The sequence below is a fragment of the Penicillium samsonianum genome (assembly GCF_028829775.1).
Source record: "Penicillium samsonianum strain IBT 33392 chromosome Unknown utg000004l_segment0_segment0, whole genome shotgun sequence".
Lineage (NCBI taxonomy): Eukaryota > Fungi > Ascomycota > Eurotiomycetes > Eurotiales > Aspergillaceae > Penicillium > Penicillium samsonianum.
The window spans coordinates 1,986,332-2,011,842 of record NW_026643262.1 but is presented as its reverse complement, the minus strand read 5'-3'; the positions used below and the strand labels follow the sequence as shown (position 1 = coordinate 2,011,842).

Genomic DNA, 25,511 nt, shown 5'->3' with positions numbered 1-25,511 from the left:
ATCAACTAAAAGTCCTTGGGGAAGTTACTACTTCCCTCGCTCTTGCCTAGTTTCACTTTAAGACCTTCCTGTAGAAGACCTTGCGAGGTTCCTATATAGATATTTACATTCACCTTCCCCTTCACCTACACCTGAACCTGAAAATCTTGAAACACCTTTAAAAAGACCTATATAATCACCATGTCTTCTTTCCTGGTCCACCAGCTTTTCACCCTCATCTTGTGGGTATTGGCGGGCTCCTTGTCGCCGCGAGCTCTGCCGCGAGCTCTAGGAATTTGGGGATGAAGATGCGGTCGAGACGCAGTTCAGACTTCCCAACCGTCTCCCCGGTCACTCTTAGGATTGAAGATCTTCCTTATCCGTTCTACTCGCCCTTACTTTCCTTTTCGCCTTTTCTGTGAGTGAGACCCTTATCCTAAGTTTTATGGCAAGATGCTTAACCTTGGAAATGTACGGTGCTTACGTTTGGTGTACACAGTTCTTTCTCTGGCGCTTCGCCCCTTCGACCCTCGGTTGCCCTCCTCGTCCGAGGAAGTTTATACGTCACGAGCCCCAAGTCAGGAAAACACCGGAGAAGTACATAGTAACGATGGAATGTTAGTTCTCCACAAACGTGATGACTCTTGTCCGTCTGAAACTCCACCACATTGGACAGCACATCTATACGGAGTCTGCGGAATTATATGGCGCCTCCTTAGCGCGGTGATGCGAGAGTTCGCGTTTCGGGAAAACCTTTCCAATAGGAACATGTCGATTTCTCCAGCTTATTGTTTCCCATGCGGAAAATCGAACATCGCTTCATACGAAACCGCTGATCTTATATGGTCATCCACGAAAGGACAGAAAATGGCATCTCCATGAAGTGCGAGTGAATGGAACCATCATTGCCTCGGTGCGAAGTTGAACACCCCAAAGGCAAGCTGATGCGCGACGATTGCTATATACCTGGCGCGCCTGTTTTGCCATATGGTCCGAGAAATCAAGGCCACCGATCTCGTCGAGCACTCAATTAATCTAGAATCGGGCACAAAACCGGTCAGAGTCAAGATGAAACGGTATACTCAAGCAGAACAACAATTCCCAACAACAGGTTTTCCGGACGTGCAGGAGGCCAACAAGCCAGTGGATGTTCGGATAATGCACAACTTCATACCGATCAACAAATGGTCGATCAGATCGTCATACCCAGTGCACAGGCCTTGATGAAGTGGTTGATGTGGTTTTGAAAGCAAAGTTCACAACCTACTTCACCCCCAATGGATGCGTCCTGTGGATATTGGGCAGTGCCCATCAAGCCCGGGAATGAGTATAAAGCAGCTGTGACCATCTTCACTTTCCTCTTACTTTTGTCCGTGGACTTTACTTCGATCTTATCTGGTCCTCTTATTTTTTTATAAAGTACCGCAAATTATAATCTTGGAAAGTGGATCGAGAATCAGTAATCCATTCCATTTGACAAAAGTGTAATCTATATACAAGAAGTGCACGCTGAGAAAATAAGTAACCTAAAGCAACGTCAAATCTCATCAAATCAAACCAACACACTAGACCCATCACTCTTCTTGCAGGCACAAGCGCTCGCGTTAGCAGCCACCTGCGTCGGTGTACGCGCAAAGCTAGGAGGCACATCAAGGACTGGGTTGCGGTCAAAGAAATTGCGCGGGCGTAGAAGAAGTGTCATTGGCTCCGCAGGCATGATCGGGTAATCCTCCGGCGCGGGAAAGTGCGTCAGACCGAAAGTGTGCCAAAGCACGACGTCAGTATTATCAATAGAGCAACTGGGACCAGCAGCTTCGATCCACGCGGGCAGACCCTCGGAGGGCTCGCCGGAGGTCTGTGGGACGTGGCGGCCAGCTGGGTGAACTTGGTCGTCGTCATCTGGAGAACTGGGTGAGAAATGGAACACGATATAAGAAAGGGAGGAAATGACAAAACTCACATTTAGTAACGTGGACAGCATGGCGTGCGAATCCTGCTCGCTTCCAGACCAGTCCGCCCGCCTTGGGGAGCAGGGGAGGAACATCGCGGCTGACTAGCTTGTAGCTGACGGGTTTCTTGCTGTATGGGTTGAGCTTGTTGGTATTGGCCATGTCCCAGGTACGGCTGGTAGACCCATCATAGTCGGACATTGCCTCGATGGGAGTGGAGAACTTTGTCTTTTTGGCGTAGAAGGCGTTGCCGTACTTGTTCTCGGGACTGCCGACTTCACCGGGTCCTTGGACTGCATCTACCTGGAAGACGGTATTGCTCGGCCCGTCGATGTTCGGGTCTACACGGAGACAGAACAGGTGCTGGTGGTTGTGGGCGTTGACGCCCGGGTACACCTCAGTTCCCCAGCCCTTGGTATCCTCGCCTGGGTTCATGGCGTAGGTGTTGAGGATGCCGGTCAGCTTGATCTCGAGCTGGACTGTGCCGTCCTGGTGGAAGATCCAGTACACGCAGTACTCGTAGTTTGCTGCGGTGAAGATCTGCGAGATGATGAGCTTTCGGCCGCGGGTTACGACCATCGACTCGTCGCGGAAATCGGTGTGCTTGAATAGGATGCCGGCGTCTTCTTCGTGGATGCAGATGGCGTTCTTGATGATTGTGCTGGCGCCGGCCCGGTTGACGAATGCCGCGTCCATGTAGTGGATTGCGCCCTTGCAGTCGCATCCCAGTGTAAGGCTGTTGGTCATGTATCCGCCGCCGTACTCGCCCAGGTCGAATGCGTGCTTGCGTTGGTGGGGATGTTCCGGGTTGCCGTATGGCACGACCATCTCGGCCAGCGAAAGACGCCAGAAGATGGGCCGCACATTGCCCTTGTCGTTGAATGTGATGTTGTTCAGGACAATGCCTTCCCGGTAGTTGAAGCCGACGTGGATGTTCCAGTTCTGCCATTCGATTGTACGTCCCTTGACCTCGAAAGACACACCCTCTGGCTGGGTGATGTGAATTGGCTTAATGTCGGTCCGGTATCCACCCTCTTTCTCAATTGCGGCTGGGTGGTAGTTGTTTGGGAGGGCCTTGCTGACCGGTCTCCGCACAGACGGCACATCAATGTGGATGATCTCCTTGGTCTCAGAGTTGTAGATGGGACAGAAGTCCAAGGGATAGGTGTATTGGGAGTCGTCGGGGTGAGGGCGATAGTACATGAGGGCTTGTTGAAGACGTACACCAGTTCCAAAGCGCTCATCGTACCCAATTGTCCATGCTAGAATGCCATTTGATCAGGATCAATCTTCGATAGATAACCTCATGAGGGAAGTCCGTCCACTTACGGTCGCAGTATACTTTGTGCATATCCTCCTTGGGAATTCCAATAATACCACATTGCTCAATGACCTTAGCATCCTTGCGCACAACATGTTCAACCTCCTGCAGATCCTCCATGGTGATCAGAGGCTGGACATTCGGTGTGTGCTGCCACTTGATGATCATCTTCTGGTCCAGGTCAACCACACCATCGTAGATCTTGCCACCAGGTGCAATGGCAACAATATCGGCGGCTCGGGTAGGACGAGGAGCATTCTCCGGATCAGCCACCCAGGCCATCATCTGGGCCTTGCGGGGCTCGTATAGTGTGACCGCATTGAAGTTGAGCGAGCCATGTTCTTTGCGGATAATGCCAACAGCTGTATCAATTTCCACCGTAGAAAGAGGATCAAGTGGGTGAGGCGGCGGCGCAGTAGCGCTGACCTGGTGAGTCAATTGCTGTAGTCGTTCGAGAACCATGCTGTGCTAGGGATATGTATATAGAAGGTGATGATTTCAATGTGATGAGGCCAAAGCGCCGATTCGAGTTAAGCAGTCGCTAGAGAGTTGAAGACAATAAACTCACTTGATTCTCCTCCAGGTCCGGACTTGCAGGCTATTTAACAAGCAAGTGGTATCTCGAGATGTCCCTAGGTAGCCCTGGAGGTATACCTCCATCCGATTAGATAAAGCCAATATTGCGGAGGCCGGATCCGATCGCCTGATTGGGGTTAGCGTGGTATCTCCTATCCCAAAATGGCAAAGAGATGCTTGTCTGCATCTTGACATTGATATCATCTCTACGTTATTCATGTCGTTTGTCACATCGCGGGGTAGAGCCAGAAATGTCGCATGAGAGTCCTCAATTGGGAACGTGCGCTTGACCTCAATGGCGGTCTGGAGTTGCAAGCGCTGTCATCCGAGATGTCTAGATATGTCGAGGAGATCCCATAAGATGATACGAAGTACACCGGGACAAGCCGAAAGGAGCTCATGGATCTACAAAACCAGGGCAAATTGAGCGAACAGAGAAGCCAGAATTCCTATACATAGGACACGGACAGGTCCGATCTAGCTACAACAAGAAAGAAAGAAAAAGCGACCTAGATCACAAGAACGAAAGGCACAAGGCCACAATAGAGCCTGTCAACGCCTCGTAAATGGATTCAAAACCAGCCATATCAAACGCCAGGCACCTTCCTGCCCAACACCGTCGTCCAGACGCAAGAACCCGGCACAGGCAACGAAGCCTACACGAAGCCATAGACGCGAAGACAATGCCGAATATCGAAGGAAAAGAACACGATGTTCTCGTGTCTATGTACATACATCATATCATATCAACCCCAATTGTTTCAGGGACTGTACCTCATACCCGACCCATTTGATAGGCTCCGGGAGTCGGAGCATTGTAGCCAGCTCCGTGGTGCTGAGGTGTGTGGGCGCCAGCAGTATTGGGAGTGCTGGGGGTGCCACCGGAGTAAATGGTGGCACCGTTGAGGTTCGGCGTTTGCTGGGCCATGTTGTAGGCCACTGCGGGCATTTGTCCGTTGAGGCCCCAGATTTGGCCAGAATATTTGCTGTCGTCGATTGCCCCTCCGAAAATGAGCTGGCGCGTCTTCCAGTAAATCTCGCCGGTCACTAGGGAGTCCGAGCCAGCCTGGTGGGCGATTCCAACGCGTTTGACGCCAAGTTCATCAGCAATGTCTTGCAAACCAGATTTCTGGCCTAGGTTGGTCAGAATCTGTGCTGCAGCCTGCGTGAGAGGAGAACCGTTGACGGCTTGGTTGCGACCGGCGTGCTTCATGAGGTACTTGATGTCGTAAAGTGACGGGAAAAAGATGGTAAGAAGCTTGTGGAACTCCTCTTCGTTTTCTGGAAGCTGGGAGCAGAGCATGATCTTCATCAAGTAGCCAAAGTCGTACCCGGAGTGGAAAGATACCCAGTGGACGTCATCCAGCAGCACCAACCCAGAGCTAATCAAAAGAGCGCCGAACTCGAAAGGATCAATGCCGTTCTTTTCGTGCATGGCGAAATCGATTCCAGATTTGGCAAGCATGGCTGTTGATTCCTGGGCGTACATGTCTCCTTCGAGTGAAAATCGGAAGTTGAACTGCCATGTGCAGGGAGCGGGGACACCATACGCTTGCCCATTGGCATCAGTGCCTGAGGCTGGTGGAACCTCTCCTTCGTCATTGAATAAAGTGATGCCTAGTTGTATCATCTTCAGAAGATCGACATTGCATCGGAGGGTCTGATAATGGTAATCTGCTTTGTTCGAAAATGACCCGATCGGCCGAGCAACAATACCAGGGAACTCAGTGTCCTAGGTCTTAGTCAGTAAACTTTACTCACAGTAGATTTCCGTTTGCACGGAGACATCACGTAGTTGGTGCTTACCATGCTGATATAAGGGTACTTGTCGACCAACTGTCTCAGCACCGCCATCTCATGGGCCAGGTTGTGCTTCCAGACATCTCGAATTCTTGACTTCACTGCACCACCCTTTGCTTCGAGTGCTAACCGACCGTCGTGACCCTGGTGTAGTTGCTGCTGTTGCATTTGCGCACCGCGCGCGAATCCCATCTGTGCCGCATGACTAGCCAGACCGGTGCCGCCACCATCACCTGCACCAGCTCCCGGGAATCCGGCTACCGCCATGCCATTTGAAATCCCGCCGGATAGTGTAAAAGGGTTGATGTTGGTATTCGGATTGCCTGCGAAGCCAGGATGTCCAAGCGAAGGGGGAGGGAGCGTATTTCCAGACTGTGCGTGTGCGGGGTGTTGAGATTGAAGGTGAGCTTGTTGTATGTTGTATGGAGCGTTCAAGCCAGATGGCCCATATCTGCCAACGGGAGGTGGCATTTTGTTGTCTCGAGGATGCGCATGGATGAAGTGACAGTTTCGTCCCTCGAAGGCGGGAGAGCTACTTGGTCTACCGTATTCGGTTAGCGCGGGTAACTGCCAAGCACACCTCTTTTCCTCATCTTCGGCTCCTCACCTGGGCACTGTGTCACTTTGCGGTTGATTGCGGACTAAGGGACCAAGTTACAGCCCTTTACACCTTGTTTCTCTTTATTTCCGTCTTTCAGTAATATTTACTACCGGATAACTCCCACAATGCCCGCCCGCAACCCCACCGGTTTCGACCTCGCCCAGTTCAAGGCCGCGGCCTCCCCATCTTCCGTCTGGGCCAAGCGGGATCCATGGGCTCGCAAGTACGTCAAGTGATGCCGATGTGATGCCAATTGTGGTAGGCACTAATATTTTACAGTGAGACCTGGCGCTATACCGGCCCCTTCAGCAGAGCCAAGCGCTTCAGAGGTCTCTTCCCCGGCTTCGGTATCGCGTCTGTCGCTTTCGCTGCCTACTGCACATACGAGCACTTCTTCTTGAAAGATGATCACCACCACAGCGACGCTCAACACGGTGACGGTCACCACTAAAAGGTTGTCTCTGGAGACCAATTGAGAATGCCGCCGACCGACGGATAATCGAGCGGAGGACGTATACCCCAGGCGACAAGAAAGAGTCGTCTCGCCTCCGCGAGAACTACAGTCGGGCTTTGGATCATGGCGCCTACGGTTTGCCGATTCCGGGAGCTTTTGTCGTGTTAGGGCGGAGATGCAGCTTCTCATGGCTCATAAGGAGCGTAGCTTCCAGATGGCGCTTTGGGTTTGATTTGTCGAATGTACATAGCTTTTGTTCCACTACTACAACCACACGTTTCTTTATTTTTTGATCACTCTACAGGGGGTTTTGCCATTGTATATTATGAGCTGGTTATCAAGGTTGGTTTGGCTTTGAGCTTCTATAAACACGTAATATCATTATCGACATGAACCCCCACTATGCATGTTTGGGACCTTCAACTTTTGTTTGCAGTTTACTCCTCAAATACCAGCGAGATACCATCATCACCGGCAGTAACAATCCGCTTTCCATCCAAGCCCTGTACGAAGCCCATGATGCCACCAGATTGCTCGCCCTCGTCGTTTTCCGTGGCACCCATGTGTCCCTTCCACTCCTGCATCAATCCTTGAGAAGCCGCGGCGGTTCCACCGCGTGCGTCCCAACGTCGGACTACACCATCCAGACCGACAGATGTGAGCATCCAAGAGCGGTTCTGGTGGGCTGCGGAAGCATTGGCAAGGGGCCCTGAGACGGTTGCACCGAGTTGCTTGCTGCTAGGCAGGAACTCAACCTTGACAACGGCGCTTCCCTCATGGGCATCCCTAATATGCCGACGGGCCGCAAATCGATGAGCCGCATCGTACATCACAATCGAACCATCCACAGACCCAGCAGCAAGAAGGGTGAACGGGGCTTGGGAGAAGGAGAGTGACTCAATGTTGTCTGTTTGAGTCTGCAATGCGGCCATAATAGTGCCTGCAGCGGTGGAACCGGCTGCCTGGGAGGGTGTGCCTTTGCCCTTACCCTTGGCTGCAGGGGTACTTGCTGTGACTCGAGGAAGACCGACGATTCTAATGTGGCCCTCAGCACCACCCACTGCAGCAATACCGCCGCTGGGGGAAATGGCAATGGTGTAAAGACCACCCTCCACGGCGAAGCGCTGATCCTCCGCATTCAATCCAAGGATGGCATTGGTACCTTGGGAGTACTCGATGCCAGCGGCGGCAGCAGCTCCAAAGACGTCGTAAACAAAGAAGCTGGCGTCCTCAGAAACAGTTGCCAGCAGGTTGCCATCAGGCGTCCATGCGCCTGCAGTGCATGATTCGGTGTGGGAGAAGAAGGTCTGAATGATGGAGATAGGTTGCCCGGAGTCGGTATGATCAATACGGAAGACCCACACGCTGCCGTCGTTGGAACCGATGGCAATAACATTTTGCGTCCCTTCATTTCCCTGCTGGTAGGGGCACACGGCCATCCAATTAATCTCTTCCACTTCCTGAACCTCGCCAAAGAACTCCCATGCGAGTCCGGTCTTCTGGGGTGTGGTATCGCGATAAGCACGCAGCTTTCCATCCAGACCCGCCGTAATGGCATACTCTCCTGCGGGCTCGGTGAAAGTCACGGCATTCACAGTGTCAGTGTGCCCATCGAGCTTGGCCAAAGGCAAGAGAGACTCGCGCTCCTTTGGTTGAGGGTTTGATTCATAGCTAGATGGGAACACAGGACGCGGTGCGGGAGTCGAGTCAAAGATGTAGGCCGTGTCATCACCGGAACCGGTCATGACAATGCTGTTGTGAACTGGGTGCTGCGCAACACAGAATACAGAGTCTGAGTGCGAGTCGAAGTGTGCTGCTGAGTCGTTTTGGAAGGTGATCTCATCTTCGATGGTCATGTTCTCGTCGGCATATTCTTCGTCTTCTCCCTCCGACATATGGTGATCCTCATCACGATCAAAGATCTCTTCGGCATCGTCGGCCTGCATATAGTCTTCCTCTTCATTCTCGCGGTGCGGGTCGTTTGAAGACATTTTTATTTTTTCAATGCGTTGATAGGTGGGAGATGAAAGGTATGAAGTTGAAAGGAGTGATTGATGAACAGTCACTCTTGATATGACCCGTTCCTAAACAATTCTGAAGCAAGAAGCAGGTTGTTAAGGCAACTTGAAGTGCCCTCGATCTTTTTTCTTACCTCCCCGCTTAGAAATCCACCACCCCGCGGCAGATTATGCTCTGTGTCTTACCGCTTTAGTGACCGCTTTTGTGTCAGCGCGAGACGCGAAATAGCATCATTGTAGGCGTTTACTGGATTTTCTGTGAATATATGGCCACGGTCCTGATTGTAGACTGTTTAATTGCAGGTTGCATTGATTCTTCCGATTTACCTGGGTGTTTCAGAGTGGAAAGAAGCCATGAACCCCTTGCAGGAGTCTTACCCATGCGAGCAATGCGACAAGGTATTCGGGCGTAAACACCATCTGAAACGCCATATCCTAACTCATACTCGCCCGCAACTCCATCTTACTTGTGACCAATGTGGCACAGCACTGACTCAACAATGCTATGACCGGGGACATTCCGGGTCGAAAGAGTTCAAATGCCGCTTTTGTTCAAAGTCCTATACTCGAAGGTATGCCATAGTCTCTGCGCTGCAGACACTTCCTATTCATACATAGTTCCAATTCTGATATCCCGCAAAGACATAGGCTCGCGGCTCATTTGAAGAAACATCATGAAGGAAAAGATATAAAAACAGAGCCGTCGGACCAGACGAGTCCTTTATCTCCGCAGGATATTCAAGATCCGAGCTCCATCTCATCAAACATACATACATCAACTTTCTCATTGAATGAAGATGGAACAAACCAAACTACCCCAGGCCTGGCCTTGCCTGCTACAAACCTCACTACACAGGAACAGATTGATGCCTCGCATGATGCTATGGAAATATCAGACGACTCGGAAAATGATGGAAATGGCCCAACATCGCAAGCAAGGCCACCTGCTAATCTTACACGTGCGCGGGCTCCTCGTCCGCGTGTTCCAGCTTTGGGTGCTCGTGCTCGTGCCCCTGCTGCCCCGTCTGCTCCTACTGCTCCTACTGCCCCTGCTGCTCCTGGTGCAGCCAACTCCTCTAAGCCAATACGCCAGTTGAGATCATCACTTCCCAAAATGCGTCGTTCAGATGAACGGTTCTTGTTGCCTGAATCCCGTTACAACGTGATGACCAACGCCTCAATATATGAGTCACTTAAGTCATATTTTGTGAGCCTGGGAGAAACAGAAGATGCGACATTTCCATGGTGGAGGGTCATCCAAGACTTTGTACACTTGTATTTTGAACACTTTGACCATGAATACCCCGTGGTTCACCCATACGCTCTAGAATTGGGGCATGACAAAACTTCATGGATGCTACTGTTAGCAGTGGTTACTGTTGGGAGTCAATATAGCGCTTTCGGCAATGCCAATCAGTTTTCAGCATCTTTCGGAGAGATGCTCTGTCACGCAATAACACAACACGTAAGTTCATCTCCCGGTGAAGACCCGTACCTCATATTAATCAAATCAGCAACCCCAATCACCCGAATCAACAACTTTATCCTATGCCCAAAGCGTGTTTCTTAGTGACGTCTCCTTGATGTTTGGCGGGTCGCACAAAGCGCAGTTGAAGCTGCAGTATGAGCGAAATGTACTTGTCACATTGGCTCGTGTCTTAAAGGTTGATCCATGCATGAAAACAAAATCGTCACAAGCCCCAAGACAGTGGAAAGCCTGGCTGGCAAGAGAATCTCGTATACGTTTACTTCATTGTATCTTCCGTGTGTGCCCACTGCGACAAGCCATGAAAGCCTGACTAATCTTTTACCAGAACTCGAATGTCTTCAACTCATTTTGTTTGATCGTCAGCCGATATTTGGGCAGCACGAACTCCCGGAGGAGTTCCCTTGTCGCCAATCACTATGGTGTCGCAGGAATGCTGACAATTTCGTCCATGTATACCAGTCTGATCAAAGTGAGGGAATTTCATTTGTTATCTACCAGATATCTCCGGGATTAACCATAACTTCTAGATCTACCACAATCTCCATCCACTCAACTTGATGTCAGAAAAGCCAGTGAAACCATGGCAGGAATGGATGCTTATCGCCGAAATCTCTACATGCTGTCTCTTTACAGCGAGGAGAGATTGTTCCTTGACAAAATGTCATATTCTTCCATATGGAAATCGAGCCTAAGTTCTCAAGTAACTGGCGTGCCAGTTCAGGAGCAATGGGCCCATCTTACATCAACTCCTTCAGCTCTGCGCGCAATGATGTTTCGGTCGATGGACGAAGTATTCGCGGCTATTCCCACCTCAGCCAAACCCGACTATATTGCCGCTCGAGATGTCATCCATCATGTACTATGCCTTCTCCGACAAGTATCACTTCAGATGCTCGAGTCATTTTCAGGGTGGCAAGGCGAGGACGCTGAAGTTGATACGTCAACAACAAATACCCTGAAACATTGGATGGAAAGCAATGCATCTAGTGCCAGGAAATGTCTGTGGCATGCTGTATGTGTTTTCAGCACATTAAAAGCCAAGCAGAAATTCGCCTGTCATGATCCTCTCTGTTTCCTGATTGCTTTCTTCTATATATGGGCATTCGATACGCTCGTGGTCGCTCCTGAAATGGAAAAGCCGCAAGCTTCAACCAAAGAAATTCGCTTGTTAGACACCAGGGAAATTCACATTTGGATCGCCGAAGGCCCAAATACTCCGCTCAATCTGGTTGGGGTCGGCAATCTGACGGGCAAGGCAAGCTCCTTGCGTCTGCTCACCGAGGTGGCCCAAATTTTCTCAAAACGCAAGTCCTGGTCTGGACTTTGCCGTGGCCTTGCATCTGCAGTTGATCAAATCCTGAGAAAACAGACAACTCCTCAGGTAGTCCCTGAAGGGGGGCCCGCGCCTCAGGGGAACAGCAATACACAAGTGGCCTGAACGCTTTGTTACTTACTCTTTGAAATACCATATTATCTATTCAGCGCTACTTTAATGATACCCGAGGCCTCGAGGCAATCGAATTTCAAAGGCTTCATGAACCAGTGATTTGGACGCGTCCGTCTTCATCTTAAACTTACATATCAATGAGACTAATTTCGGCGGCAAATAATACAATAAAATAAGCTATTATATTGAAAAATTCGGACTATCTACCGGTTGACCTACATACTCTTATGCCAAAAATGGTTCTTGGCGCTTCTTCCAAGATTTCCAAAGACCCAAGTTCTAATCAAAGCTATTCCAACATTTTTAGATCTTGCTACCTGCCTTTCTCCGTGCCTCCTTCTCTTGATCGCGGATCAATCGGCGAAGGATCTTACCACTCGGGCTTTTGGGAATTACATCCACAAATCTGATACCTCCCTTCAACCACTTATGACGAGCCTTGTGGTCTTCAACATACTTCACAAGAGCCTGGGAGACTGATTCGTCCGACCCTGCCGTGGGTGACTTGACTACGATGGCCTTGGGGAGTTCTCCTGCACGAGCATCAGGAACGGCGATAACAGCACAGTCCGCGACATCGGGGTGGGCGAGGATATGGGCTTCGAGTTCGGCAGGTGCGACTTGCAGACCCTAAGAATGACGTATTAGACTGGTAATCTTTTCATCAACCGGTGCTATCACGAACCTTGACCTTGATCAACTCCTTAATGCGGTCGACAATAAACACGTGCTCGATGCCCTTCGGGCTTACACGCATGACAGCCTCGTCTCCGGTACGCATCCATCCGTCCACGAAGGTCTCTTGTGTCGCTTTATCGTTGTTCAAATAGCCCAGGACGACACTTGGGCCTCGGACCACCAATTCGCCTGGTGTGTCGTATGCTGTGATTTCCTCATTTTCGGGCGTCACAATGCGTGCCTCGAATTCGGGGATCAAGGCACCGGATGAACCGAGCCAGATATCGTCGGGGTGGGTCGAGCTTACGACCGTGCATGTCTCTGTCAGACCTATGTGCGAAAATGTCAGCTGTGTGTCTATTAGAAGCGCTAATAACCACGTACCGTATCCTTGGCGGACCAAAACGTTCGGGTAGTATTTGAGGAATTCGGTTGCTGTCTCCATCCCCAGGGGTGCCGCTCCTGTGAACAGAAGCCGCACGGAGCTCAGGTCATACTTGGAGCACACGTCTTGAGTGCCCAACATGTGAATGATGATCGGAGGTACCTAAGTGGTTGAGGTCAGTATTCGACACCATCTTCACATCGACAAAGACATGCTCACCAGGAAAAGCGTGGTAATCTTATAGTATTGAATGGCGTTCAGGTAGGACTTCAATTCGAACTTGGGAAGAACGATTGTTTGATCGCCTCGGTATGCACCAGCATGGCCAATGACCACAAGAGCATAGATATGGCTCTGTGGAAGGAGACCAAGAGCAACTTCAGTATCCGCGGGCTTTGTGCCCCCGCCATCCCGATAGCCCTGCTCAAATGCCTTGATCTGAAGGGTATTGGCGATCACGTTGCGGTGTGAGATCATCACTCCTTTCTGTTTTGCAGCATGTTATTAGCAAAACTCTTATTCAAGTTGTTGGGACACTGCTTACCGGCAATCCAGATGTTCCACTCGAGTAGCACACAAATGCTGTTCGTCGGGCTCCCTCACCCGCGCTCCATCGCAATTCATCCACTGGCGGCAGAGACTTTCCAGCCTCGATGAGTTCGGAAACGGACTTGTATTCTGTTGGGGGCTTCTTGCCCCCAAGAATTTGCTCGGGTACATCGAGTAGGTAGATTCTGCTCCTCGGGAGACCGGCTTTCGCCGCAGCTTCCAGCGAGGTGGAGAGGAGAGGAACGCAAGTGACCAGGGCCTTGGCCTTGGAATCAAGCAGTTGATGTGTCAGCTCCTCGACGGAGTATGATGCGTTGGCGGGAGTGAGAACACCACCCAGTCTGTGCACGGCCCAGAATAGGGGCAAGGAATCGATCTAATGGGAAAACGAAAGAATCAGCTCCTTTCTATTCTTCTTGATACGGTATATTGCACCTACAGTGTTGAGGGCAAACACGGCCAGTGTCTTATCCCATTCCGACCCTTCGTTCGGCGCCCAACCGAATTCTTTTGAAAGACTACGAGCCAGCGAGTCAACGCGATTGGCTACCTCTTGCGACGAGTATGACTTCCCGGAGATGCCGCATGTGTATGGGTCCCGGGAGCTGGCGTGTGGCACTCGTCCATATTTCTCATTGAGCATAAACTCGCTGATTGGGATACTGTCGGGAATTGGCTCCAATTGGCCCGACTCCTTTGCAGGCAAAAACACCATCTTTTCCAAATTCTCGGGGTTGCAGCGATCGGAACAATCTAGGGGTAAATCTCCAAAATATAGCGAAGTACGGTGATTTTGGCTATTTTTGAAATGCGGTTAGCTGCTGCCAGGTGAGCGCAATAGGATTTTACTCACGATTTAAAGCGACAGTGAATGATAATAAGCAATTTGGAGAAGCTTAGAATAACGGAGATTTATGAAAAGTGACGGGTGCGGGGAAGTTCGGCAAACCTGGCGAGCATGCCCAGAGATTATACCGCTAGTACCTAGGTAGGTACGGAGTAGCTTCGTGCTTTGGACCGAACTTGGGTAGCCGGCGGCTTAAATTTGCGCCGTGGGACTCGGTGGGGTTTTTGCGTGCTTAGCAGCTCATCGTTGGCGGAGTTCATGCTGCCAAGACCAGAGATGCCTCGGTCTATACATATCCGAGGGTATCATCGTATCATCTATATGCTGCATCCAATGTCAATTTCAATTGTCTTGCACCGAGAAGTTGTTCAGGTTTACGAGGAATCGAAAGCCGGGGTTATCCCGATAAATCGAGAACTAAAGAAATCTGTCTCCTAAATTTCAATGAAAAGCAGAATGGCCGCAAGGTTTAAAGTGGCCTTGGCGTGCAGATCACTAAATCCCCATTCGCTCGGCTTACCATTTTTGGACTGTGCCGAAGTACAACTACAACACCATTTCTTTTGAAGCCATTTATCTACAGAATGAAAATGACAACTTAACTCATTTGGGCAATATTATTTCACTATGCCCGAAGTAGACTAAATAATGCTTCGACATATAGGACAAACCGGACGAATGGGCTATAAATGTATTCAGTGACTACCTCTGCCTAGATTACTAGCTATACAATGAAAGAGGGTGTGATTAAACACCCCCCATGTATTCCGTGGGACTCGTCAAGTGGCTATGGAGAGCCCAAAGCCTAAGCCACGACTTTGTCAAAGACCTCACACGAGAAAGCCTACTCATCCTTGTTCCAGCCTCGGGGGTTCCTGGCCCAGATCCGAGATCTCGGTCACGGATCAAGGTATGAAGCCTGACAATCCTTTATCCAGATCAATCTATCATATTATCTTTACTTGTATATACAAAACTGTTGGGTTACTATCATTCCTTTATGGGCGAAGTGACTTTGAAGACGTTCATTTAAATTGAAATATGATAGAGTTGAATGACCAATCTTCCAGTACAATCCATAGCGAATATAGCGAAGTATTCTTCACGTTCTACTGCTGTGGGGTATGCAGTTGAAGTAAAATTGTGGCGTACATACCTATGTACGTATCAATGTTAACCACCTCCATACCATATATGATCGATCATTTAGCCCACCATTCCGTCATCCAGTTCATATGCAAGCTACCAATAATAGAGAAAATTATGTCTTGAGTATCTCCTACCTAGGATAAGCCCAATGGGCTGTCAGTAGCAAAGTGCCTGGGCCTCGTGGGTTAGGTGCCCTCTTGTGTTATCAACCTCGGAAATTTCTCGGTGTTAATCTCACGCCAAATTAACATAATGCCATTGCTTGTAATTTGAAGTTCCCAATGGGCAATGAGCTTCCTCGAGATTAGATCATCCTGTAATATGAAGTCAAAGTTTACTGCCGACTTCACCCCGACCTCAACGCCGCTCTGGCAAAATATATCCTGGACCCTCCCCCGGCTCCGTCATCCTCCCATCTCACATTTCATCCCATCATCCCACGCTTTTTATCCCTCTCGAGCACTGAATGATTACTCAAAGCTGAATACTGTGTGGAAAATTATATTGAGCACAATTAAAACACCAATTCACCTTGTAAGGTGCCATTGGGTCCTCTATACTGTGAGTCTGACTATCAACCTCCACCACCAAACATGATTTTGTTGGCAATTTAAATCCCTTCTGGGGTATGTCTGGATATAATACTTACTTGATTCATGGCAAACTAGCTTGATTGTACAACAAATTGTGGAAAATGGCACCACGCCCTACTATCAATCGTCGCCGGGCGGTTGAAAAACCAGTGCGAACAGGCCGCATTGCCAAAACAAAGAAAGAACAAACCACCAAAGGTGACAATGCTTTGGCCTTACTGTTTTTATAGAATATGACATGCTGATACCAGACAGTCTCATCGGACCAGCTGGAAGCTGCTGTCAACGATCAAGCTCTTGAGCCGGTTTATGGAACACCCCCGGCCTGGTCAGAGGTATGTCACTACTATTAATTTAAAACTTATATTGTATGTATACTAAGGTTTCCGCCAGGGTCGCCAACAACTTTGTGATGCGATTCCGTGGTTTCGCTGCACCCAAGGTGCAATGTATCACAAGGAGGGTTTCTGCTATGGCTTCCTCATTGATGCTGATGGTGGTACCCGCACTTATATCGACGAGGAAATCATCATTACCAGAATGTAAGTATTTGTGTCGAGAATGACGACCTGTTTCTACTAACCTTATTAGCGGTGGATGCTGCACCAAAGACTCGGGGGGAAACTTGACCCTCGAGAAGAACCAAGACCCGGATAATGCACTCGTTCAAAGCATCATCGCCAGCCAAGACTCAAAACTTGCTGTTGGTCTTGTTATTGGTAATTTATTAAGGATTCTACGTATGAAAGGGAAACCCACTGACCACCGTTATAGGGAGCAAGAACAAGATTCTCAACCGAGAGCTTCCGCATCGGTACAACATCATGGATTGGTTTCGTGTTACCAATGTCTGGTTTGAGAAGATTGGCCAGAAACACGGAGTCAAGGTCCGCTTTGAGAAACTGAACCTCGCGGAAAAGAGCTGGTGGGCGTCCAAGGACTCTCTCCCTCCAGTGCCTCTCGATGAACGGGACTTTGACACAAAGCCCGAGACTCTGAAGTGTGAGAAATGCTCCATGGAAAGTGTTCGCTTGTACGAGGATGGTTGGATGTGCCTTGATCCTGGTTGCATCGACTTCTGGAAGATCGAGAACGCTTCCCCTCCCGCTGAGCTCACTTTCAATCCTGATTTCCTGAGCTTTCGCAGTCGTCCAGACCCAGCAATCCAGCCCCACTACAGTCTAGTTCCTGATCTTTTGTCCACACTGGATGAGAATGCCGCGGATGTTAGCACATCTCGTATCGCATGGAAGGGTATCGTGTGTTCTATGTGTTTCAAATGTATCCGACGAACTTTCTGGAAAGGTTGGAAATGCGATGATGACTCTATCAGCGAGGAGTGTGCGAAAAGCTGCCCCTTTCAAAAGTTCATGAATATGAACCCTGTTTCGCTCCGGGTCGTCCTCGATCATTTCGAGCTGGCCCCGATCAAGCGAGCAATCGTTTTTGACCGGAAGTTTAGCATTCCAGAGATTGATGACAACACCTTATTCCCTTACCGGAAGTTGACTTACAAACTCGACGGAGTTGGCTCGATTACCCACTTTGTGTCCAACAAAGCAATCAATAGCCGCGCGAATGGACCGGATGACCTTTTCATCAATCTCCAACGTGGCGATCTTGGTCTCAAACGATTCCGGCTCCAGTCCAGTCTAGGTAAGTCAGCCAGATGCAAGCTCTAGAAGTATGCTTTCTCAGATTCGAACAGTTGCGGGTACACTGACCTCACATTTCGCGGTCAACTACGTAAGTGAAAAGACATCACTTTAACATTTTACCTTTCTGACCAAATGACACAGGGTATGCCCTACAAATATGTCGTCTCTGTCGATTCCAAGGGCTTCGATGAAGCACCCAACGACATGCTCCAGGCTCTGGGTCGTTTGTCGTGGGCAACTGAAAAGGCAGTCACCTCTTCTGGAGACAAATACCTGGCTCCAAATGAGTTATTGACACTCGGCTATTTCGAGGGAATGAAGATCGGAGTAAGTCAGACTTGTGAGATTCACAGTAGCCTAGGCTAAACATCTTCTCTCAGTTCCACGATGACGGCGAGTCCTCGCTGGGCCCTACTATCGCCACACTGTCCCTTGGAGCGAAAGCAACCATGTTCGTCCGTATGAAGTACAAGTATTTCAATGGCTCTACCCGAAGGGCTGAGCCCAAGCAAATCGGGACTCTTCTGCAAGATGATCCTGTTCTGAAAGATTGCATGTTTGAGGGCGAACGCCGGTCCCTGAAGGAGGAGTTCGACGCTGGTGAGATCTCACAAGATGAATATGATGCCTCTCGTCGTGCTCTATCAAGTGGCCGCAAGGGAAAAGAGGCCCCAGTTACCATCAAGATGGAACTTCATCATGGTGATCTGGTTGTCATGCACGGAGAGAATCTCCAGAAGTACTACGAGGTTTGTGGTTGCTCTCTTCTTTACCAACATTGAACATCAAGTCTGACTGATATAGCATTCCGTGGTGCCTGAGAACAAATTGCGCTTTGCTTTGACCGCGAGATACGTCAAGCCCGACCACATTGATGCGAGAGAGATCCAGAAAGGCCAGTTCATACTCACACCTGACCAAATCTACGATGGAAAGTGATATAACCTTTTGCTGAGTGACACGATTTCGATATATCTTTCCCAGTTCTGCCTTGTTAACTCTGATTGCTGATTTGTATGACTTATGTACCAGGACCTTATTTATATCTCTTGGTACTAATTGCCGGGCTAACCTTTCTATTTTTGTTATGGATATTTCTATGATGTGCCCAGGTCGTGATTTGCTGCTTTCGCCATATACCCTACTGCTTATACTTTTTATTGTGTGCTTTCTATCAGTTATATTCACACAGCGAGATCACTCGACGGCCACTGCCGTGCTACCAAATATCATATATTTTCCCCGGTTTTCGAGGCTTTGTCTTATTGATGACCTTAATATTAGTGTAAGATAGACACATTTTCACCTTTGCTGTGATCCAGGATTAACATCACCGAATATCCCCGAAGACAAGATATCTATTTCAAGAAGGGCCTCAGTATTCCCACCAGAGTTGCGTGCCTCATTTAGGCCCAAAAGCTACTCGGGCAGAAGAGGAAAGCAGACGAAATAGAGGTCGAATGGACTACTCATGTATTATGTTAATGCCATTCGGATGGCTGTTAGGCTTAAGCTTACAGGTGGACTCGTGCTAAACAAGATTGTCGGACACCCTAGGGCGTCCTCTAATCTTTTAACGATGCTGTACTTAGACATGAATGTATTAATCTAAAAAGATAAACATGTAAGTACCAAGAATCCTTAGTTGACTGCTAGCCACAGTCTCAGTATTGAGTATGTGAGCACACATGAACTAGATGGCCTTGCGGTGAGCTTTTTGTTTTGTACACCGTACGAATCAGTGAATATCAACAGCTGCAGTCGATGGATAAATCGGCAACGAAATAAGTCCAGCCCGGATCCCGCGGGCCAGATGTTCTAGAGATTAGAAGGTCAAGTTCCTCGTGTCTTTAGTTCCCGCTGGTCATGCTCGCGATATGTGCAAGGCAGTCAACAGCTCATAGCGTAGACACTGCTTGGATGTCCAGAATTGGCTCTAGGTTTGCGGAAATATTTATTATACGCGTCTTTTGAGCACCAAACCGGGTCCCTGAGACCACCAGAACGTATCCCTGCGAGTTGTATCTCGTTGATCTTTCTTCATTGACCTCTCAAACTACGGCACTATTTTCGATCAGCACGCTCATGTGCATGAGTAGCTGCCGAAAATGGAATAGCTCAAGCGAGGCTGACTTGGTCGGTGCGCTTTAGCCAACTCGTCATTCCTCATCAGCTCTCCGTTGACTACCCCGTTGGCCATTCATACGCGTTGGAACGAACGACCACCTGAGGGTCCCGTCTCTAGTGACCCAATCAGTACGGAGTACATGGAGTTGGTTTGGGAGCCAGGGGCTTGGAGCGGGCCGCGGAGAGGGGGCCGTGCAAAGCACTAAAATATGCGGATGAAATTAAGGGTCTTGAAATTCGGCGAAGGACCTAACTCAGAAAAAGCCAAGTTTCTATCGTAGCTTCCTGTCTTGAGCTTGAAAAGCTTTGGTCACCATTGAAGGAACCCATCAAGGGCCACTCGCCATGGCAACAGAAACGGGCGAGTTTCATACTGCGCAGTATCCGATCGCGTATGCGCCAATCTCAAATCCAGAGAGCAGTGCAGGGGAAGAAAAGGAGAATCGGGACTTCAGCGGAGGGGATCGGAAGCTCTGGACGCCATTTTTCTTACGCCGTTCGGTCTTGGGGGGATTTCTGGCACTTTTTGTTGCCATACTCGCATCCTTAGTGGCTTTGTTTGTCTATACCGAGCGCCAGGGAAAGAGTTTGGGGATAGAAACGCCGGGTGAAAGGTTCTATTATCTTTGGACCTATGGACCCACAGCGAGTAGGCACCTCGATCGTCATCGCTTATGAGCAACTCCCTGCTAATCAATCCTCTCAGTATTCATGATATTAACCGCAGGATGGACTCAAGTCGAATATCGTAGCATGCAGATGATGCCATGGGTGTTGATGTTCAAAGGCCCAACACCGGCTGCAGAAAGCGTATTTCTGGACTACATGTCGCTTTTGAATGTTGTTTCCCTATACAGATCACTCCGACAGAAGCATTTCCTGGTCTTTTTGTGTGTCGCTGGTTCACTGCTGCTCAACGGCTTGAGTGTGATATCGACAGGTTTATTCGAGCTTGACAACAGACAAATTCCACGGGCCGCGGATTTCACAGTCACTCATCAGTTCGACGCCTCCAACTGGAATCCATTAGCCTCCGATGCTTTACCCTTCGTCGCTTGTCTAGGTTATACGGGCCAAAACTTGACACCTCCTATTGGTGTCCATGACTCCTACATATATTCCCCTTTTCAGCCCGTCGATCCATTGATGAGCGACTCTTCGAAGCTCGAAGCAAATAACGAATATGAAGTTGATCTTGACATCTTCGACATGGACCTACATTGTGAGCCAACTAGGAGAACCGTGAATACGACCGCTCGAACCGAGGACCAAATGGACGGCGGAACCATTAAGGGAGAAGATATATTCGATTCTGAGGACGGTTGTCGGATGACCACAATTCCGGATGTCTTGTCATTAAAGAACCTTGGGGAAAAATGTTGACGCTTTTATTCAAGGTTGTCATGGTGAAACCATCCCATATAGCGATAGCACCGAGGCACCTGATGTTTCATACGAATTTGATTGGCGTCTCTGGGCAATGATTTCTCCAAGGATGCTAAAGGATGATGAAGATATGCATGACACTGCGTGGCAGGATATCGACGTCACAACAATTGCCTGCAAAATGTATTATCACATGTCGCATGGCAAAGTGACCATTTGGCGAGAGCCCGGAAGTAACACAATCTCCTCTTCGATCAAAAGCAAAGAATTACCTCCTTCGAAGAGTCTCACAAACGTTACAGGCAATAAACTCCTGTTTGCCGTTGACCAGGCATTAACTGTCGGATCGACTAACTTCAGACTTGCATCTGGAGAGCAAAGCGTTTTCGCATCTGAAAAGTCACTGGACGAGCTACGCAAGTCACCTACCGCCTTCACACAAGCCATCAAAGATTCATAGTCCTGCCTCGCCAGACAGGTCGCGAAAAATGATCTGCTGGTTCATAGCCCATACCGAGTCCGCGGCATCAAGAGAGCGGCCGAGCCGCGATTGTTTGTCCGTCCGCTCTCTTTCTGGCTCATGGCTGCTTTGATGGGTACTTTGATCTTTGCCGTGATCTTGCTTCTACTATTCCAGCTCCCGGTCTCGGTTTGCCCACGAGACACCAGTTCGATAGCCGGGCTTTCCACTGTCTTTGCACAGAGCCCCGAGCTTATGGCTATTTTTAAAGGCACGGCCTTGAAGCCGATAGAGTCCATGGAGAAATCGCACTTGCAAACAACTCAATTCTCAATCCAAATGGAACATGACGGAGCATACCGGCTTGTGCCTGGTAGTGAGGAGCCTATCCAGGATAAACCCATCAAACCCAAGGTCTCAACTGAAGACGAGCAAATCTTCTGGTGGCGTCCTCTTTCATCCACTTTGTATATCCAGCTTCCAGCCGTGATTGCTCCCTTGGGAGTAATAGCTGCATTGGAGGTAGTGTATCACATCTCCCAGAGCTCCCACGGAATCACGTTGGTGGAGGGGAAGTCGGACTATATTCACTATATTTGGACCTATATTCCTGCCCTGATCATGTTTACAGTCCGCTGTCTCTTCCAGTCGGTTGAGTTTGGCGCTCGAATCCTCCAGCCTTACGTCGAGCTTCGAAAGGGGAGTGCTCCACCCGAGACTAGCATCTTCGAGAATCAGCTACGCAAAATTGCGGCTTTTGGCGTCGTGGACGCGCTTCGAAAACGACAATGGGCATTAGCAGGGGCGACCTTGACGTTGCTTCTGGCAGCAGCCACTCCCATTGTTGTCGCCGGTCTTTATACAGTTGGTAATCCTATGCCAACTTCCTTCTGTAATCTCACTCAGAGAACAAGATGGGACCTCGGTGACACTTCCCCTTGGGCCTCATATACGCAATTTTGGGCTCAAGGGGACTACAAAACGCAAACTGTTCCTGCCATGATCATATACAGAACTTGTCATATCCTCAGTGGACGTACAGAGATCTTGCCTTTCCTCAGGTTCTTCTCAATGGCACTCAGAACGCGACCCAGGATAGGAACCCAAACGCTACCAGCCAGCATGGGTTTGTGACCGCCCGACTTCCTGCAGTGCGACCACGGTTGAGCTGCTTGGAAGACAAAAGTCTCAATTGCACGAAAGATTCTACAGACGAATATGACTGTTCAGCAGATTCATGCTTCTCGCAGGATGACTATTTCAGAGGGAACTTCATGCTTGGATATGGCGGAGGAGGCGGGCATGGTGTTGATCTGCCATCCACGAGTTGTCCCACTTACTATATTTTGTACGGTGGAGACGATCCTCGCCATCATCTGATTGCTTGTAACGCATCTATCGAGACAGTGGATGTTGACGTTCGGTTTGAAGTCCCGTCTTTCTCACTAGATCCCGATTTCGAGCCCAGAGTCGTTCATGGATCGGCCAAAGAAACCTTCCGGACGAGCATTTCCACATGGCCAGAATTTGACCGGTTTAAGAATTACCTTGCCAAAGCGCCTCTGGCAATGGGAGACTTGCCAGACCAGTCACTCTCAAGCTTCGTGATGGAAGCAATGGTTAATGGCACAGGTGGCGTTCCCTTTGAAGAGCTCTGGAACCCAGCCACATTTATATCCCGTTTTAGTGACATCTGGAGCATCAGTGTGACCCAGATCATCAATACCGCGGCACGTCAGTCGTTTGAGGGAGTGCCAAATCCAACAGATTCGGTATGGCCTAACACAACACATGCACCCGTTCACCAGGCCATCTACCACGACGGCCGGTCGTATTTGATTCAGAGTGAGATCTCGACGCGGATCCTGGATGGTATCCTTGCAGGAATGGTCATATGCGCTCTGATTTCTATGACATGCATGCGGACGAAACGGACGTTGCCAAAGAACCCTAATAGTATTGCAGCCGTGGCTAGTTTGTTGCAAAACTCTAGAATGCTTGGACCGAAGTATATTCCTAAAGGCTCGGAGTGGTGCAATGACAAGGAGCTTCAAAAAAGAGGAGTATTTACGATCCAACGGTTCTCGATGGGTTGGTGGGACGCTGAATCTGAACCGTCATCTACCCACCAGTCTGATGATTCTCGAAGCAGTACCGAGAAGGTACCATCGCAACAAAAGCAATTTAGGATCGACTTCGACGCGCAGGATGAAAAACCCGACTCTCACGGAGCAACGCCACCATAGATCTATGTCTAATATCGGAGCTAGTAGTGAATTTGACTTTTCTGGCTTTGATGGCGGTAAGAGATAGTAATGGTAGAAATTGGTATATAGATAGTCATGGTGGTTACCTATAATTACTATTTTCATAGTTGAATAAATTGAAAATTGGGTATCTGGCACCAACACCCAGCTAGTATGGGTGGTTGGGCGCTTGGCACGGTTAGTAGTATGGCGGGCAGAGCTACCCGTAGGCGGTAGGAAGGAATAAGCCAATAACATGGCACGCACAGACTCGAAAGAAACTCTTGCAACATGATTCATCCATGAGAGATGCTATTCTTCCTATCTATGGCAGTTTTTTTTATTATGGAGTAGATTTTCGTTAATGGAACAGATGTAAAGTCTCCTGGGCAACAACTAGCTAGATGTGACCAAAAAAACGTAGTCGCGCCCGGGATCGAACCGGGAACCTTCTCGGTGTGAGCGAGACGCCATAACCATTAGGCCACGCGACTTGATTAATAAGCTTTTCTTTTGTCAGTGGCTATATCACTAAATAAGCAGGAAAGGAAACTTGAAATTCCAGTTCGTGTACCCTCTAAGTTAGAGAGATTGTAGATAATTTACTACTAAAAATAGGAACAGGAGGATAAAAAAGGGGAACCTCTGATAATGACAAAAATGTCTTCAAATATAATCCCAAGTCGCGTGGCCTAATGGTTATGGCGTCTCGCTCACACCGAGAAGGTTCCCGGTTCGATCCCGGGCGCGACTACGTTTTTTTGCCTTCGTGTGTGAACAATACGTAGGCTAGCCTAGCAGTTGTCTTGATTCATTCTGTCTTCGTAGTCTTCGTATTAATTGGTCCTATATCTTCCTAGGAGTATAAATTTTTTTACAACTTATATCATTCTTAGTCTATATCTTTCTTAGACTATATTCTATGAGCTTGTTTCTAATCTAACATAAAAATTTAGTTTAAAATTTATTAGGCCATAACTGCCACAAGTGACTTTATAATGTATCTGCTTAGCGGTATAGCCCAATTGGCCACTGGAATAGAGTCTGAAAAATACACAGATATTTAAACATTTCTTAGTAGCAAACTGTCTACAATCTCTCTAACGTATACTCCGTAGAGTACTAAAAGCCTTGATATGTTACTTTGCTGCCATCCATCAGTGATATAGCCATTTCCTAAAGAAAAGATTAATAATCAAGTCGCGTGGCCTAATGGTTATGGCGTCTCGCTCACACCGAGAAGGTTCCCGGTTCGATCCCGGGCGCGACTACGTTTTTTTGCCTTTACTTGTGAGCAATCAATATGTTGTCTAGCCTAGAATTTTTGTCTTAACTAATCGATTCTGCCTTCGGGATTAAACCGGCGTCCAATGCAGCAATTTTCGGCAGCCACTTTACCGTCAATTAACGTTGTTGTGTAAGATAAACACACGTTTCACCTTTGATCTTTTTGCTTGGGGAATATGATGCCATACCACAAGGCGTGGCATAATGATCTCCTCAATATTCTCGACACCCGAGAAAAGAGCGGAATCCGAATTGGGACCAATCTTCCTCTTCACATAGACGCTCAATTTGATGGACCCATCAATTCGACGTAGCTCGACTTTACTAGTATGACTCATCAATAATGATCTAAATATCAGAAATAATTACATATGTAGTCAACACCCGAACTAATTATATAGAAGGGTCGACGTACTTTCCCGATTCGGTCGGCACTCCGACCGAATCAGGAAATCGGTTCTGCAGACTTTCACTACTAAGCGGCTCCGCGGCCTCTGCACGCGGACTCCGTC

The 25,511-nt window shown here is 48.8% G+C and overlaps 8 protein-coding genes across 8 annotated transcripts; 4 read left to right on the top strand and 4 right to left on the bottom strand.

Annotated features, from left to right (window-relative positions):
- Positions 1-1,489: 1,489 nt before the first annotated feature.
- N7471_007680 (peroxisomal copper amine oxidase) lies at positions 1,490-3,803 on the bottom strand. Its single transcript, XM_057280399.1, has 3 exons — positions 3,258-3,803; positions 1,940-3,190; positions 1,490-1,878 (listed from the first exon to the last, which is right to left on the bottom strand). The coding sequence occupies exons 1-3, from the start codon at positions 3,709-3,711 to the stop codon at positions 1,532-1,534; spliced, it is 2,052 nt and encodes a 683-aa protein (XP_057134659.1). The 5' UTR covers positions 3,712-3,803; the 3' UTR covers positions 1,490-1,531.
- Positions 3,804-4,600: 797 nt separating this feature from the next.
- N7471_007679 (CCR4-NOT core DEDD family RNase subunit POP2) lies at positions 4,601-6,096 on the bottom strand (the record flags this gene model as incomplete). The annotated part of the gene is made up of 2 exons (XM_057280398.1): positions 4,601-5,557; positions 5,632-6,096. 2 exons carry the CDS (start codon positions 6,094-6,096, stop codon positions 4,601-4,603), a joined length of 1,422 nt encoding a protein of 473 aa, XP_057134658.1.
- Positions 6,097-6,242: 146 nt separating this feature from the next.
- Positions 6,243-6,973, top strand: N7471_007678 (NADH dehydrogenase [ubiquinone] 1 beta subcomplex subunit 3). Its single transcript, XM_057280397.1, has 2 exons — positions 6,243-6,449; positions 6,506-6,973. Exons 1-2 carry the CDS (start codon positions 6,352-6,354, stop codon positions 6,675-6,677), a joined length of 270 nt encoding a protein of 89 aa, XP_057134657.1. The 5' UTR covers positions 6,243-6,351; the 3' UTR covers positions 6,678-6,973.
- Positions 6,974-7,117: 144 nt separating this feature from the next.
- N7471_007677 (WD40 repeat domain-containing protein) lies at positions 7,118-8,671 on the bottom strand (the record flags this gene model as incomplete). Its single annotated transcript, XM_057280396.1, has 1 exon — positions 7,118-8,671. One exon carries the CDS (start codon positions 8,669-8,671, stop codon positions 7,118-7,120), a length of 1,554 nt encoding a protein of 517 aa, XP_057134656.1.
- Positions 8,672-8,835: 164 nt separating this feature from the next.
- N7471_007676 (transcriptional regulator family: C2H2 zinc finger and Fungal Specific TF) lies at positions 8,836-11,787 on the top strand. Its single transcript, XM_057280395.1, has 5 exons — positions 8,836-9,270; positions 9,561-10,163; positions 10,213-10,462; positions 10,513-10,656; positions 10,715-11,787. Exons 1-5 carry the CDS (start codon positions 9,238-9,240, stop codon positions 11,623-11,625), a joined length of 1,941 nt encoding a protein of 646 aa, XP_057134655.1. The 5' UTR covers positions 8,836-9,237; the 3' UTR covers positions 11,626-11,787.
- Positions 11,788-11,937: 150 nt separating this feature from the next.
- N7471_007675 (acyl--CoA ligase) lies at positions 11,938-13,961 on the bottom strand (the record flags this gene model as incomplete). The annotated part of the gene is made up of 6 exons (XM_057280394.1): positions 11,938-12,264; positions 12,320-12,642; positions 12,697-12,859; positions 12,917-13,183; positions 13,242-13,622; positions 13,686-13,961. 6 exons carry the CDS (start codon positions 13,959-13,961, stop codon positions 11,938-11,940), a joined length of 1,737 nt encoding a protein of 578 aa, XP_057134654.1.
- Positions 13,962-15,936: 1,975 nt separating this feature from the next.
- N7471_007674 (uncharacterized protein) lies at positions 15,937-18,432 on the top strand (the record flags this gene model as incomplete). The annotated part of the gene is made up of 9 exons (XM_057280393.1): positions 15,937-16,033; positions 16,091-16,170; positions 16,229-16,377; positions 16,427-16,554; positions 16,610-17,491; positions 17,544-17,581; positions 17,635-17,820; positions 17,874-18,242; positions 18,298-18,432. 9 exons carry the CDS (start codon positions 15,937-15,939, stop codon positions 18,430-18,432), a joined length of 2,064 nt encoding a protein of 687 aa, XP_057134653.1.
- Positions 18,433-19,965: 1,533 nt separating this feature from the next.
- Positions 19,966-23,420, top strand: N7471_007673 (DUF3433 domain-containing protein; the record flags this gene model as incomplete). Its single annotated transcript, XM_057280392.1, has 6 exons — positions 19,966-20,269; positions 20,327-20,972; positions 21,046-21,465; positions 21,514-22,330; positions 22,480-23,297; positions 23,351-23,420. 6 exons carry the CDS (start codon positions 19,966-19,968, stop codon positions 23,418-23,420), a joined length of 3,075 nt encoding a protein of 1,024 aa, XP_057134652.1.
- Between the last annotated feature and the right edge of the window lie 2,091 nt (positions 23,421-25,511).

Excerpts from the sequence above, each read along its gene's own strand:
- N7471_007678 (XM_057280397.1), top strand. The coding sequence starts at position 6,352 with ATGCCCGCCCGCAACCCCACCGGTTTCGACCTCGCCCAGTTCAAGGCC. Across the intron at positions 6,450-6,505 it reads CGGGATCCATGGGCTCGCAA|TGAGACCTGGCGCTATACCG; the intron begins GTACGTCAAGTG and ends AATATTTTACAG.
- N7471_007680 (XM_057280399.1), bottom strand. The coding sequence starts at position 3,711 with ATGGTTCTCGAACGACTACAGCAATTGACTCACCAGGTCAGCGCTACT. Across the intron at positions 3,191-3,257 it reads GCACAAAGTATACTGCGACC|CATGGACAATTGGGTACGAT; the intron begins GTAAGTGGACGG and ends ATGGCATTCTAG. Across the intron at positions 1,879-1,939 it reads TGCTGTCCACGTTACTAAAT|ATGACGACGACCAAGTTCAC; the intron begins GTGAGTTTTGTC and ends CCAGTTCTCCAG.
- N7471_007676 (XM_057280395.1), top strand. The coding sequence starts at position 9,238 with ATGCCGCTTTTGTTCAAAGTCCTATACTCGAAG. Across the intron at positions 10,164-10,212 it reads GTCACGCAATAACACAACAC|CAACCCCAATCACCCGAATC; the intron begins GTAAGTTCATCT and ends TAATCAAATCAG. Across the intron at positions 10,657-10,714 it reads TGTATACCAGTCTGATCAAA|ATCTACCACAATCTCCATCC; the intron begins GTGAGGGAATTT and ends CATAACTTCTAG.